This window comes from Physeter macrocephalus, chromosome 5, assembly GCF_002837175.3.
Source record: "Physeter macrocephalus isolate SW-GA chromosome 5, ASM283717v5, whole genome shotgun sequence".
Taxonomy (NCBI): domain Eukaryota; kingdom Metazoa; phylum Chordata; class Mammalia; order Artiodactyla; family Physeteridae; genus Physeter; species Physeter macrocephalus.
The window spans coordinates 14,512,718-14,528,814 of NC_041218.1; the positions used below are offsets into that span (position 1 = coordinate 14,512,718).

Below are 16,097 nucleotides of genomic sequence, written 5' to 3' on the forward strand. Positions count from 1 at the left end.
TATCTTGTGTGTGTGTGTGTGTGTGTGTGTGTGTGTGTGTGTGTGTGTGTGTGTTTGCAGGAGACTTTTGATCACCGTCCAAGGATTTAGTGGCTGACAATACTGGATTTTTATATTGCTCCAATTTTGTTCAAAAGATGTGACTTTTATCAAGATTATTACCCTCATATTATTATTAGGCATGTTTGGGTTGAGGGTAGGAGAAAGAGAGAGATTTATAAATTCACCGATTCCTTCATTTAGATAGATTTTCCTAAAGTACCTGAACCTGAGGAACATGATGGTAGAATATTGTTCTAAAGCATCTGCATTCGCTGTAAGAAAAGATTCGTCTGGAAGGCACTAATTGAGAATTGAAATGTACGAGATGGAAGCAGTATCTATAGGGCAGATGGATCCAGAAAGGTAGCTGTGGGCCCACCTGGAGGCAGTGATTTGAGGGGATACAGGGAGCAGAGTTAATCAGACTGTCAGGAAGAACGTTTTAGTGCCCAAATCTCTCTACAAACGGACAGTCCTGCGGATCAGAGGCTCCTTTCGTGCTGGAGGTGTTCAAGATGAGCGCCTTTTGATGGGACTGCTGGGGAATAGGATCCAGTGTAAGATGGACAGTTGGGCTAGGGGGCCTTTAAAATTCCTTCTGAGAGAGAAGGTGTAGTCCTGATATACAGGACTATAGAGAGAAGGTATACACTCCTGATAGGAGGGAAAGTGTCTGAAGTGTGGGGGCAGCTCTTCTCATGACCTCCACCAAACCCGATGCATCGGTTCTCTTCTCCACCAGCGCACATGAAGCTTCAGCTGGGCATTTCCTTGACCCAAAGCCAGGTGACAGCACCGAGCACCTCCCGTTCACGCTCCTTCTATCGGGAGAGACTTAGATTAAGTAACTATTTTTCTTTAAATGGTTCTGAAATGAAAGGACAGGGCCTGGTGTGCCGTGTCCTCTTTCCAGCCCTCAGTTCAGGCCTGACCTGCAGCTTTTCCCCACTTTCTAAGGGTGCAGACGCAGAGATAACCAGGACGCGACCCTGAACTGGAGCAGGGAGCATGGCCCCGAGCGGTTCTGGCTCCGGCCGGCGTGGCGCCCGCCCTGAAGTCCAGCTGAAGCCCAGCAACCCGGGCTGCTGCCCTCCTGCTCCTTGGTTATTCAGTGCAACCTTTAGTCTAGGAAAAGTGCCAGTCTTCCTTTCCAAGAATCATATCTCCCTAAATGGGGCAATCTGCTTTAAATGCCTTCTCGGCTGGCGCCTTCCCCATCCCACGATTGGCACAATTAAAGCAACAGTTTCACCTTTTTAACTGCCTGTACTGTGCTAGATTGGGTGGGTCGCTGTGGGCCGTGTGTGTGTGTGTGTGTTCCTGCCCGCCTGTGCGTACATGCCCACGTGCACCAACACGTCATCCTTCCACCCTCAAAATGGTCATTTTCAGAAGTGCTAAGAGTCACAGATAAGCCCTGCATTTGCATTTTCCCTATTGTGCTCAACCTAAAAAAAATTTTTTTTAAAGCAGGCTGGCTACTGTGATGCACAAGACTTTGTGTCTCGCTGGGAAGACCTTGTGCTGAGCTGAGAGATCGCCTTCTCTCTACATGGTCCCAAGTCGGAATTTGCTGTGTCACTCAAGACATTGGGCATCTTTCTCCAGTCTCTCCCCTTTCTCCTCCTGCACTCACCATTCACCATCCGAGAGAGAGTTGGGGCTGCTCTCAGCATGATGTGAAGAAGCCTCCTGTGGTTGCTCTGGGTTCTCTCTGATTCCCAGTTCAGCTAACAAGCCAACCCCTGTTCAGCTGAGCTCCTTTGGAACCTGGTTTTTATTACCTGCCACTCGGCTTGAACCAGAGGCTTCTTCTATCAGGGCATGCCGGTGACTGCTTTGCTACCCTCTGTGCCATGAAGGCAGCCAGCTATTTGCCAGCACTTCACCCTCAGAAGTCAACCTTTCAGCACCATTTGAGGCCCACTGGGTGTAGAGCCCTGTGTTAAGTGGTTCAGCTGGGAACAGAAGACACCACCTTACCTTCTGGGTCACCTAAAGAGGGACAGAAGAACCTTGGGGCAGACGCCCACCTGTGCTCTCCCAGTAACATAGATGGAGACACCCTCTTGTGGGACATGGACTTGGGGTTGACTTCCTGGTTGTGGGGCCAGACCTGTACTCACTTCTGCCTTGTTTGTCACCTAGGTCCCCTTGGGATTAAATCAGCTGTGCAGATGTTCAGCCTGTAGCAGTGGCATTGGACTCATGTTGTAAGTTAAGTAATTTTCAGCCTGGCAAGTCTGGCGAAGTAAAACCCCTCACATTTCAGCCGAGCAGGTGTGGCCAGTACCCCACGTGTTTCAACAGAGTTTACTGTTTTGTTTTGTTTTGTTTTTTTCTGCTGTAAAAGGTTAGTGACAGGTGAGTGAGAAGTAGCATTTGCTTTGCAGAAGATGACTTTGGAGAATCATTTCCTCCAAAGCAAAAGCCTAAAGGTGTGAGCACTGAGGGGCTATTGGGTGTAGTGGTCCTGACCCAAGGAGTTAGCTTTGAGTGGCTTCAGGAAGATTTCTGGCTTTTCGGCGGTTCAGAAGGGCAGTGGACGTGGTTTGGTGCAGAAGGGAGAGAGGTGAGTGTGGAAGTGAGAAAATCATGTGCAGACTCCACACCCGGGGAAGGGCAGGGAGGGTCTGGCAGTGGGGATTACTGGAATATATAGGAATGTTACGCTGTTCTGCTGTGTGCAAGGCCATCTGGGGAGTGGGGAAGAGCTCTGTGATGCACTACATCTCAGGTGTCTCTGGAGCAGCAGTACGGCGTCCTCGGGACCACAAGAGGAGCAAAGACTCAGGGTGGGAAGCGACTGACACCTGGGGGCAGACGACGCAGGACGATGGCGAGGAAGGAGACACAGCCCCTGCCCAACCAAAGGAAGACGCATCTGTGTGCAGGAGGGGGCGGGCGCGTGGGTGTTCGGAGAACGTTTAAAATATTGGAATGTTTCCGAGCGTGTGTGTGTGCCGCCCACAGGTGTCTGGTGTGGAAAAGAGAGGAAAGGCAGCGTTACTGGTGACCTGAGAGCAGTTGATTTAAACGTGGGGGCAGTGGTACCTGGTCCAGAGAACGCACAGAGTGTACTTCCCAGCGGGATACTAAGCTCCCCTGGCCTCCGCCATCCCTTTCCTCTGTTTTTCTTTTGTGGAAGAGCGAGAGCTGTTCCTCTCTTAGTGGTGGGGAATTTGGTGCTTGTGTAGAGATCCTGAAAGCGCTGATCAGAGGTGACCCTTTAGGGCTCCCGCGGTTCCAGGGAGAATCTGGAGAGCTGCGTTTGGAGCAGCGTGCTCAGGAGTGTCGCGGTCCTTAGGGCGTCTGTCTCCTTGAGCCCTTTGTCGTTTCTCACTCATCCCAGTATCTGCCAGCGGGTGTGCTTTAGTATCCAACACTTGGTGATGGTAAAAATTAGTATGTGTGGTTGGCCCAGGAGAAACCCATCCATCCGTCTGTGATTCTAGCCACACCGATAAGCCACTCATCAAACAAGGAGCCTTCCCCATGGCCCCCAGCTGTTCTCCTCTCCCTTCTTACAGGTAGAACCAGGTGTGTGCCCCGCCCGGATCCCTGACTGGCAGGCACAGGAAATGGTCAGCTTCGACTCATGAGGATTGGATTCTGAGTCACGAGGGGGAAAGTGGGAGGTAGTTGGCGGTGGTGACGGTTGGGGGCCATGGGAGTGGTGACGTCTGAACCAGATCCGGGCTTTGCCAGGGGAAAAAGTGGAAGTGGCTGTTAGGAAGGCAACTTACAGTGTCTGCTTCAACATGTTAATTTTTTTTAATGTTTTGTTCTGATTGTGTCACTTTTTTTTTTTAAACTAAAGCATTCTCTAAATTTGGCTATACTTACTATGGTAATTATTTCAATTGAGTTCTATCCAATTAATTATTTATACCTCATCTTGATCTGTAAATTCTGATTGGTTTTATAGTATAATAAACACATAGACTATAATAACCCATACGATACAAAAAGAATTTAAGAACAGGACCAGGAAAAATGCAAATCAATATAGAAGTTCAAAGCCAGGAGGAAAAAAGAATCACAGATGTGCCAACAATGAGACCCCTGCATTGCTTTAGCTGAGCCTCACATTGTCTCTGAGCTTCATAGGATCAAAGAGAAGTGGTCACTTCAGCAATTCTTGCTGCCAGACAAGGAAGACATACCACATCCTCAAGAGAAGCAAAGAGTTTTTTGTCTTTTAAACTCAATTTTGCATGTGAACTTTTATCTAGGAAGAACCCCACAGCAGACAGACAGCTGAGCTCTTAGGACTCTTTCTCACATCAGTCCTCTTCGGAAGCACGAGGCATAGCATCAGAATGCGACTCAGCAAATGGAATTCTAGCTTTCTGGTGTGGCGTGATGCAGTGCCCAAAACAACCAGTGGAAATGCTGATCTGGGTGTCCATCAGACAGTCTTTACAACCATTACTTCTTTTAACTGGTGTGTGTGTGTGTGTGTGTGTGTGTGTGTGTGTGTGTGTATGAATAGGTATGTAAGTATACGTGTGTGTGTATACATATGTAAAGTACTATATATATATATATATATATATATATATATATATATATGAAGAGATAGTTTGAGGTTATATTCCATTGCCTACCATGTTGTTTTCTAGCTCACTGATTGAGGCTTTAGGAATCGACCTTGTAAGGTTGACATCTTTTGTAGAAATTAAGGATTCTATTTGAAATACTCACGGAGGAGAGTTCTATTTTTGTAAATAGGATAATTGGGTGGAAAACTGTGCTAATATCTATCTTTATTTAACCACTCCCAAGGACGAAGCCTAGCAGTTAAAACCATGAGGTTATAACCAAGAAACTACCATTCACCCAGGGTCAGTGTCATCTGTATACAGGCTAAGTGGTTAAAAAGAGTGGGGACGTCAAGAGCCGTACCACGCAGTCTCATGCTGTTGTCTCAAGTGTGTGAATGAAGGGTGGGAATGAGTAGGGAGACTGAAGCAGGCTGTGCGGTGGTCGGGGGGTGGGGGGAGTATGCAGAGACACCACCCCTAAGTGCCAGGAATGTTCTGTAGTGAGTAGGAGGTTACAGAGGAGGGAGGGTTTGGGGAAGTGGCAAATGAAATAATAATTGTGTCCTGACAGAGGTGACATGTATTCTAACTGACGTTTGATGATCTTTTACCCTTGTGCAGGTGTGAGGAGTGGTGGATGGCAGCACAGCAAGGATTGTTACAGTGTGTTCAGTACCACGGAAGAGAGTAGGGGTGGGAGGCAGAAGGAACGAGCGTTTATAGAGCTCCCGCTGTGTACCAGACCTGTCATGAAATGGTTAGGGGCGTGGCTTTGCCATCAGAGAGACCTAGCTCTAGGCTCCAAGTCTAAGTTTGCTCATTCAAAAATGGGGATAACGGCGGCACCTTACCCCACAGACTGGTTGGGAGGCATCATGAATACATCGCCAGTGTTCAGTAAAAGTCATTATTAGAATGATGGCCATCAGCAGGTCTTTCTCAACGTAATATGAGGTGGGTCTCGTGCTCCCCCTTTTGCAGATGGCTAAACTGAGGCTTAAGGAGGTAATTACCTTGTCCAAGATCTTTCATCTCCTAAGTATTGAGGCTGGGATTCAAACCAGGTTTTCTAGCACTAAAGCCTGTTGTGTTTCTCTGCTCCAGGCTGTCCGGATTTGTAGATAACCCTCTTGTATCTTGTAACTCAGATGTGTGGGCTGTGAACCAAAGCGCCTTTCTGGGTCCATGTGCTGGTGGACGACTTTCTGTCCTTTATGATCACATTCGATAAGCTCGGACAGTGATTTGTATGATGATTGTGAAAAGCAGCACTATGTTAAGGAGTCTGAGTGAGGAGAGATTTTTCTCCATCTGTGTTTGTCATACTGCCTGGAGATCGTATATACCTGTACGGTGAGGTGGCTTGATTGAATGAACGTGGAGGGACTTCCCAGCACTGATTTTAGGACCGTGACAGTTGTGACAGTTTTCCTCTAGCACCTCTGGCAAAGTCCAGGTTTGGGTTTTTGCTTTTGGACCTTATTAAATCTAGTATCGTGAGCTTGAATTGCCTCCGTGGATAATGGAAACAGTGTTATGTAGTATGAGCTTCGGCCTGGGTCGCCACCTGCTCCCACAAAGCTCAGTAGCCAGTAGCTCCTTACGGATTGTCTCATATTAATAGAATAATGGAAAACGGATAGTGTGCCAGGAGGAGTGCTTTTCCTTGGAGGCTTGAGGGCCTATTATGGGTTGTATTGTGTCCCCCTTCAAGTTCCTATGTTGAAGTCTTAGCCTCCAGTACCTCAGAATGTAACTTCATTTGGATATAGGGTCACAGCAGATGTAATTAATATGAGTTCATACTGGAATGGGGGGACCCTAATCCTATATGACTGGTATCCTTGTAAAAAGGGGGAGATTTGGACACAGACATGCACGCAGGTACTTCATGTGAACATAAAGGCAGAGATCGGGGTGATGCATGTACAATCCAAGGAACACCAAAGGTTTCCAGAAACCACCAGAAGCTAGGAGGGGGGCCTGGGACAGATTCTTTCTCAGAGACTCAGAAGGAACCAGCCCTGCTGACATCTTGATCTTGAACATGTAGTCTAGATGATAAATTTCTGTTGTTTTAAGCCACCCAGTTTCTGGCACTGTGTCCCAGCAGCTCTAGCAAGCTAATACAGGGCCCATGGAGAAATAGTGACTTATAAACTCCAGAAGAGGAATGAGAATCACTCATGTGCTTTGGTTAATGTTTCCATTGGAGAGTGGGAGCTGGATGTAAGGCTATGAGGTCAGGAAGTAGAAAGAAGAGAAGCACAGACAAGCAGACCACCTTCTGAAGAATGTGAGTGTTTGTTGTATGAGGGACATTGCTCTGAGGTGACCTTTTGCCTTGCTGGGTTTTTTTTTTTTAAGGAAAGCAATTTGTCCATTAGGGTTGGAAACATATTTTCTTCAAGACCACAAGGTGATGGTTTAAAAAAAAAAAAAGTCCACCTCTAAGTTTAAATTTCACTGTGTAGAACTGCTTTGTCTAAAGAACTTTCTGTACTGATTATAGTGTTCCAGATCCACGCCATCCAGCCTGGTAGCCACGTGCTGCACGTGTAGCTGTTTGGCACTTGAAATGTGGCTAGCGTGGCTAAGGAACTGAATTTTTAATTTTTAAAATTTTAATTTAAGTTTCCACCCGTGGCTAGTGAACAGTTGGACAGTGCGGATCCAGAACATAAGGGCAGCAGTGGGAAGGGACCCAGAGGAGAAGACTGAGGTGTGGGCTCTTTACTGAGGTTCAGGGGACGGTTGGGTTAACAGGTCACCGTGGGTTTGCTAGTGCCCCCGAGCGTGGCCTTGTCCTCAGCTAACAGAGCACCGATGGGAATAAAAGTGAAGTAATACAAGCAGACGTTTCTAGGTGCTTTGCTAAAAAGATGCTTAATACAGGGCTTCTTTTTGGAGCCCAAATCATCTTAGATGGTTCGGTACTCAGTAGAGAGGCGCGGCAGATGAACGAACAGGAGAGGAGGAGTCCAGATGGGCCGAGAAGTTGCTTTCAGGTTGTGTGTGCTGACCCTCGACCTGTCCTGAGGGACCCGTGGTCGCAGATTAGGAAGCCAAGGATGCCCAGGTTAGACCACCTTCTGTGACGGCAGAAGGTTGCGCCTGGAGTATTTTTTGCTAGATTTGCTGTGTGCAGATGCCCGGTAGGAGCTCCTGGAGCCCAGCCCCCCCCACCACCCCTCTGCATTGACAGCCGCCGCGGGGAGCTCCTGGAGCCCAGCCCCCCACCCCACCCCTCTGCATTGACAGCCACCGCGGGGAGCGTGTGGCCAGAGGATGCTGGTTTGGAGAGAGTGCAGGTGGGAGGTTTCAGAACCTAAAATGGAACCACAGCCGGGCGTTCTCAGATGCAGTCTCACACCGAACAAGAACGGGTCCCCACGACTGTGTTGGCCAGCCCTGGACAAATGACTGTTGTCATTGCTCGCCACTGGCTTTGGCTGAGGGCCCCATATAATTTAAAAACTGCTCCTTTTTCCAACTCGACACCCGCCGCGGGGAGCTCCTGGAGCCCAGCCCCCCACCCCACCCCTCTGCATTGACACCCCGCGGTGGCCAGAGGATGCTGGTTTGGAGAGAGTGCAGGTGGGAGGTTTCAGAACCTAAAATGGAACCACAGCCGGGCGTTCTCAGATGCAGTCTCACACCGAACAAGAACGGGTCCCCACGACTGTGTTGGCCAGCCCTGGACAAATGACTGTTGTCATTGCTCGCCACTGGCTTTGGCTGAGGGCCCCATATAATTTAAAAACTGCTCCTTTTTCCAACTCTGCTTAGCTATCATTTTGATTTCACAGAGAAGCAAATGGTTGATCAAGTCTTGTGATTTTTCTAAACCCTGAGTCAAAGGAGGGGCGTCATGTGGAGACGCTTTATGTCAGGATGGTGCCTGCCTCTCGCCCTGCCCCCTTCACTCCAGCAGACTGGACTCTTAACAGTGGTAGGGGCTGTTGTGGAAGGAAGGGCCGGACTCTCCTGATTGAGCAGTGAGCTGGTGGACGTTCAGCTGGAATGTCTGGGCCTTAGAGGGCAGGGGTTTTCGTTTGAGAAGAGGTTAGGGAGAGAAACGGGGTTGAGGGAAACCTGTTTGTCAACAGCACATTCGGTGGCTTGTACCATGTGCACGGCCTCATGCTCCGGGGCTTGGGGGCAGCAGTAAGTAGTGATAGCTCGTCGTGGCTCATGCTCTCACAGACGGTGTGGCAGTGCCCACCGAAGCACACGCTTGCTCTTCGCCAAGAACTCACCAACTCATTGCAGACGAGATTAAACAAAGCAACAAAAGATATCAAGGGATGCAAGGTAAGATGTGATGAGCACCGTCAGCGAGACACAAAGAAAAAACCCTGAGGTCCCAAACGACCAGGGATGCTTGATTTGATCTGGTCTTTGAAGGATGGCCTTGATTCGGACGGGCGCGGGGAGCCCGGGGTTGCTCCAGGCGGTGGTGCACGAGGCTGGGCTGGGGACAGTGGGTGTCTACTTTGGTCCAGCCGGCACAAGTTACAGGTCACAGGTTTTTCCATTTGAGTGTAATGATTTGACTGTAGCAGCCATCAGCAAATGGAGAGGTCAGGGGGACCACACTGAAATAGTTAATAATTTACAGGTTCAGTCAGTGGCCCCGCTGTCTTGGTGAGCCTTTCCGTTCCAGCAGAATACACGCAAAGAGCGGCATCTGCTCTGCTCTTCCCGGCTCTGTCTTCTATTTAATAACCTCTCTGTGACCTATTCATGTGAGGTCACCCATCTCCTCTTTTTCTGTGTTTCAGTTGTCTTGGCTGCCACTTTCTGTGAAGGACTCAGCTAGTCGTGGATGGGATTGGCCTCTCAATTCAGTGAACATTTATTGAGTCTAGGACAGGGCTTGCGGTGAGCACACGCGGGAGGAGGCGGACTCTAGGGCCCAGTGGATGGGGACGTAGAGCCAGGGGACCCGAGGCAAGCCCCAGGGGTGTGTGAAAGGCAGGCAGGGTATTTAGCTTGGGCCACAGGGGGAGTGGTGATGATAGTATAGTCATGGGAGAAAGGGAAAACAGAAGGAAGAGCAGGTTTGTGGGATGGAGAACAGGGCTGTGAGCTTGATTTGGGACATTTTAACTTTGAGACAGGACGTCCCCATGGAGCCATTAAGCAGGCACTGAAAAGACCCCCAACGTAGAGCATTCGAGACCCCAGGGTTGCAGCGGCAATTCCTTTGGCTTCAGCTTTCCTTCCCTTCCCTTCTCAAGTGGTTCCCCATAGTGTCACTTCAGACTAGTGGGGAGGAAGTTTCTTAAGTCTCCAGTGCTTTATCCTCACACTTAAATGCTAAATCCAGAACTCCCTGTTCCTGCTAAGTAGTTCAAAAGCTCCAAGGGATCCTTGGAACAGTTGCACCCTAGTGGGACTTTTCAGAGCACTCCTGGCGTTGGGAGAGAAATTTCAGGGTAACCGTAGAATAGTGTGAGCTATAACCGGCTGGAGTGATCTTCTGGCTGGGATACGGGTGTGAGGCCAGCATGTTTGAAGGTTGCTGAATACCTGTTGACCTGTGTGCCCCAACTGGGTGAACTCCATCTAGCTTTTCATTCCTGGCTAATTGCAGCGAACAATACGCCAGCTCGTCTTCTGTAAAAGGAGAGGGCTGAACGTTCCCACCAGCCTCGCCGCCTTGGTTGGGCAGGTCAGTTGACTGCCTTGAAGCTCTACTTATTCATCTGTAAAATGAAGGGACTTGGCGAGATGCCCCGTAATGTGACTTCCAACACTAGCATTTTATGTCGGTCAGTGATTCTTTGTCCAGGGAGTGCTATTTTTTCCATAGGAACCGTTCTCCATTTGCCAGTTAGCTTATCATCTTGGCAAGAAGCAGCATGATGAGGTGGCCAGAATGTGGCCTCTGGAGCCAGTGACCCAAGTTTAGACCCCATCACCCCGTCAACCTGGCTAGCTGGGCACTTCCTGGCAATTAGCTCTTCCTCGCCAGTCCTCAAGTTTTCTCACCTGCAAAAAGCGAATGATAACACACATTTCAGCTTCACTGGGTGGTAATATGTATCAAGCATTTACCCTTGTGCCTGTTTTTCAGCTTTATTGAGATATAATTCACATACCAGAAGGTTTATCCTTTTGAAATACAATTCAGTTTTTAGTATATTCGCAGAGTTGTGCATTGATCACTACTCTCTGATTCCAGAATATTTTCCTCACCCCCAGAGAGAAATCCCAGACCCATTAGCAATCACTCCCCATCCTCCCGTCCCCCTAGTCCTTGGCAACTACTCATCTGCTATCTGTCTCTATGGATCTGCCTGTCCTGGACATTTCATATGAATGGAATTCTAGAACATGTGGGCTTTTGTGTCTGGCTTCTTTTGCTTAGCATAATGTTTTCACATTTTGTTCACGTTGTAGCAAGTATCAACACTTCATTCCTTTTTATTGCCAAGCAGTAGTCCATTGTGTAGATGCACCATATTTTGTTTATCCACTGATCACTTGGTGGACATGGGGTTGTTTCCACTTCCTGGCTATTATGAGTAATGCTGTGAACATTGGTGTACAAGCTTTTGTGTGGACATGTGTTTTCCCTTCTCTAGGTATCTCACTGTGGTTTCTACTTGCGTTTCTCTAACAACTAATTATGATGAGCGTTGTTCAAGAGCTTATTGGCCATTTGTATGTCTCCTTTAGAAAAGTGTCTACTCAAATTCTTTGCTCATTAAAAAAAATTGGGTTGTTTGTCTTTTCATTGTGGAGTTGTAAGACTTCTCAATATATTTTGGATACTGTGCCTGGCTTTTAAATAGGCATGCAGTCAATGTTAATCGCTCTTACCAGGTTTCTCACAGAAATCTGTAACCCTTTAGGTGACATCTAGAACTAACTGCCCAGATAGCGAATGCCCAGTGTCCTGAGTCTTAATGCCTACCCTTATGTCTTGTCACGAGCTCTTCTAAGCACAAAGCTCTCATCCTAGAGCCCACATTTGGAACCTAGAACAGCAGGGGTAGCGAGGGTCTGGAAGGGAGCCCTGGCAGAATCTGTAGGGCAGTGGCTATTTCTAAGTCTTGGTTTTTTTCTAGATGGAGAACTTAGGGGGTAATTGTACAGCTTTTTTAGCTGCTGCAGCACCAGGGTATCCTCCATCCTGCCCCCATGCTGTGGGCACCTGGATGTCGGGGCTGAAGACCACATGGAGGTATACCTGAGAACATCATCTTCCTTCCACAGTGCCACTGCCACGATGAGTAACGTATTTTCCAAGAGTGATCTGGCAATTTTAAGTCATATATAAAAATGTCCCGGGACGTCCCTGGTGGCCCAGTGGTTCAGAATCCACCTGCCAATGCAGGGGACACCAGTTTGATCCCTGGTCTGGGAAGATCCCACATGCCCCGGAGCAACTAAGCTCGTGCGCCACAACTACTGAGCCTGCTCTCTAGAGCCCGCGAGCCACAACTACTGAGCCCACACGTCGCAACTACTGAAGGCTGCATGCCTAGAGCCCATGCTCCGCAACAAGAGAAGCCACCGCAATGAGAACACGTCGCAACTTCTGAAGGCTGCATGCCTAGAGCCCATGCTCCGCAACAAGAGAAGCCACCGCAATGAGAAGCCTGCGCACTGCAGTGAAGAGTAGCCCCCTCTCACCACAACTAGAGAAAGCCCACACACAGCAACGAAGACCCAGCGCAGCCAAAAAATTAAAAAAAAGAAAGTTCCAAGGAAAATCATGGGGTTATTTTAAGGAGAAGGGAGTTTTATGGGGAACCCTTGAAGCTACCAAGAGGACCTGGAAATTTTTCTCTGTTCTGAGAACTGTTCTCAGCATCCCCGAGACATGTCCTGTACTTGCTGCCCCTTTGCCTTTGCAGCCATCATCCTCTCTCTCCATCCCCCCACCCTGACATGTATAACCGTCCCTTTTCTGCCAGTTCAAATCCAGGTCATCCCTCAAGGCCCAGTGGAGTTTCCTGCCCCTCCCAGAAGCCTCTCGGGGCCTCTATAGCTGGGGCCCCTTCTCCCTGCACACCAGGGGAAGGGAGCCTCCAGAAAAGTGAAGGCGTTGGCAGTCTGGCCTGGACTGTCCTCTAGAGAGCCAGCGCCACCAATTTGTGAAACTGCCGAACCACACATCTGCCCTGACGACTTAGCCTTTCCTTCAGTGTGGATTTGAAGTGTCGTGGACAGACATTATTGATTCCTCCTCTTAAGTCAGTCAGGACAGTTTCAAATCTCTTTAATGCCCAGCAAATTTGCTTTGGAGGCCAAAGCCAGTCCAGTTGCATTTGGATGATGGTTACTTATTTTTAAAGGGTAGGAGGTCCCTCCAGACATGCACGTCCTTTATTGTGCAGCCACCTCTGTCTCCTTTTGCTTCTCTGATGAACATTTGGACCTGCCTCTACCTGGCTGCCATCTTCTTGATGTCACAGAAAAGTACATTCTACCCTCAGAAAGTGTGTCATCTACCTGGACGGGTAAGATAAATCAGAAAATTATTGACTGTTAGAGCTAGAAGATTCCTTGGAGATTATCCAATCCATTATTTTCCAATCTCCTATCTTGACCAAAAACCATTACATGCTTTATGTGGAAAAGAAAAAGTTTTCCTTTGATAAATAACTTTGGGCTGTGGAGCATATTGTGTGACCCTCTTGGAGATTCACAGCGTGCACTGGTGCATTAAAGGCTCTGAGAAGTCCTGCAGTAAAGACAGCAGCTTAGTTTGATTTAACCCAGCCTTTCTTAAACTGTTTTGGTCTCAAATTTTGTTCTTTTTTTTCATAACAGATGTTAACAGTTCCCAGGTCACGAAGCACACTTTGGGAAATGTTGCCTCGTTCACACACGAGGAAACCTGCGTTCAGAAATATTAAATGACTTGCTCAAAGTTAACACAAAGCCAGACTTGAAACCAAACTTTCTAACTCCTACTCCATTGCTTTTTTTTTTTTTTTTTACAAATAATAACCATATTCATGCTCGAAAGGGGGTGTATGATGTTTAAAACGTCGTCACTTATGTTATTAATAAAAACCACACAGGCTTTAGGGTATAGTGACATGCATGTGAACCCTGGCTCTGTCCTTTTGCTAGCTTATGACCTTTGTCGGCTAAGCCTGTGAGTCTGAGTCTCTTTCTTCTTCTGTAAGGAGAGGGTAACGATAACGGCCTCACAGGGTTGGTGTGAGGATGAGGTGAGATAGTAATGTAAAGCTCGAGTCTATGTTCATATGGGTTTCCTCAGACTTTTCTCCTTAGATCAGGTGTGGGACCCACTTATCTATGATTTTAAAAGGCTAGGCATATTATAGACACCAAGAAATTAATAATGGTGATCGTAATGGATATTTATTGAATGCTGACTTAAAGAGTGAAGGCACATGGGATAGGAGTAATTACCTATGGAAATTCAGAGCTGTATTGAACTGCTAACTATTCATGGAATTGAGGGGAAACTGATGGAGGGATGGACTAGAACATGAAGATTGCATGGGGCCTGGTGGGCAGACTCTGTCCAAGTAGGAGCCATTCAGGATCTCAAGCCACCTGCTTTCCCTTTTTCCATCCCCACAACACAAAAATGTGGTTGAGGTATCTTTTAAAATAGATAGCAGGGACTTCCCTGGTGGCGCAGTGGTTAAGAATCCGCCGGCCAATGCAGGGGACACGGGTTCAAGCCCTGGTCCGGGAAGATCCCACATGCTGCAGAGCAACTAAGCCCGCATGCCACAACTACTGAAGTCCACGCACCTAGAGTCCGTGCTCCGCAACAAGAGAAGCCACCGCAATGAGAAGCCCGCGCACCACGACGAAGAGTAGCCCCCGCTCGCTGCAGCTAGAGAAAACCTGTGCACAGCAACGAAGACCCAACACAGCCAAAATGAATGAATGAATGAATCAATCAATCAATCAATCAATTAATAAAATAAAATAGGTAGCCATTTTCCTTTGGAATACCATTTATTTTAAACATTTGGCAACAAAGTTTGTCCAAGGTGGGAAAGGTAAAGGACAAGTGACACGTTGCAAGAGAATGGGACGGTGCAGGGCCCGGAGTTCAGGATGGCAGAAGGGACCCAGGGGCTCCCCGGAGCTGTGACGGAGCCACAGAAATCATCCTCGCCTCACCAGCCCATCACCCCAACCTCAAAACTTGCTGGTGTGGCTTCGGAATTTGCACTTCTGCCTAGGAATTTAGTCCGGTGCCCTAACGTGAAGCTCAGGCATTCGTCTACCACCAGCTTGGGGGGGGCCACAGGCCTGATACTGAGTCGCCAGTTGCATCGGTGGGGGCCTGGCTGCTTTCCTGGGCTTCTGTCTTAGCCCTTACCCTGGGATGTATCAGGACTAACAGGCCCCGAAGGCCCTGTCTCTTTGACATCGCCCCCCCACCCCCGCCCCGTCTGATTGCTCTCTGGATCCCTCGTGGCCCTCGCTCTCTTCACGTCTTTCTCTCTGCCAGTTTCTCAGTGGGTGGTTTTAGGAGCTCAGTCTGCGGGTGACAGTAAATCACTCTCCCTGGGCTTTGACCGGTAGCAAGGCAGCCTCGCCATGGTGAGGGGCCCGGCGGAGAGAGTGCCAGCTTGCGCCCTGCTGCAGCTGCTCTGTGCACAGAGAGCCTCTTCATCTGGCACCAGCGCGAGGCGTGCCAGCCTCGCCTCCCATGCCAGGTGCTGGCTCGGCCCCTGGACAGTACGAGGCTAAGCGTGCTGCTGGCACCGAGCGAGTCACAGCTTCTCTAATTTATTTACCCCGAATCAAACAAACCCGGACTCCCGCTTTGAATGGAGACTGTGCTGTTTCACAGGATGGCAGAGGGCAGCCGTGTCTGTGGAATTGCCTTCCGCGGGCTTTAACCGGGACTGCCGTCTGCCGTGACTCTCGGGGACTTCGGAGTCCACTTGGGGAAACAGTGTGGCAGTTCCGCAAAAGGTTACACCTGGAGTTACCACACGACCCGGCAGTTCCACTCCTAGGTCTACACCCAAGAGGATTGTGGGTGTTTTTCCACACAGACTCTTGCACATGAGTTCTCAGCAGCGTTGTTCATAAATATAGCCAGAAACTGGAGACAAGCCCGATGTCCACCAGCTGATGAATGGATAAACGAATGTGCTCTATCCGTTCAGTGGAACATTTGGCAGGAAAAAGGAATGAAATGCTGATACGTGAGCTACAGCGTGGACGAACTTTTAAAAATTAGGTTAAGAGAAAGAAACCAGACACAAAAGGCCACATGTTGTATGATATTATTTATATGAATTGTGCAAGACAGGTAAATCCACGGAGACAGAAAGTAGATTGGCTGTTACCGGGGACTGGGGGAGAGGGAACAGGAGGGACTGCTGATGGATGTAGCATTTCTGTTGAGGGGGCGAAACCGTTTGGGGATTAGATAGTGATGATGATCGCCCAACTCTGAATATACTCCGAACCACTGAACTGTACGTTTTAAAAGGATGACTTTACGGTATGTGAATTATAGGTCACTAAAGCTGTTATTCA

General features: G+C 48.5%; 1 protein-coding gene across 10 annotated transcripts in view; it reads left to right on the forward strand.

Moving 5' to 3' along the window:
* The window catches only part of HIPK2 (homeodomain interacting protein kinase 2), a 169,310-nt gene that overhangs the window by 27,004 nt on the left and 126,209 nt on the right, over window positions 1–16,097 (forward strand). For 6 of the 10 annotated variants that reach the window (XM_028489679.2, XM_028489680.2, XM_028489682.2 and 3 more), the window contains exon 1: window positions 12,134–13,066. The exons of 2 other annotated variants lie outside the window; for them this stretch is intronic. In XM_028489679.2, the coding sequence (XP_028345480.1) occupies window positions 12,922–13,066 (145 nt within the window). In that variant the 5' untranslated portion in view covers window positions 12,134–12,921. Of the gene's footprint in view, window positions 1–2,190; window positions 2,259–12,133; window positions 13,067–16,097 lie in introns of those variants that run through there. 2 more of the 10 variants (XM_055084803.1, XM_028489686.2) reach the window with 2 other exon arrangements.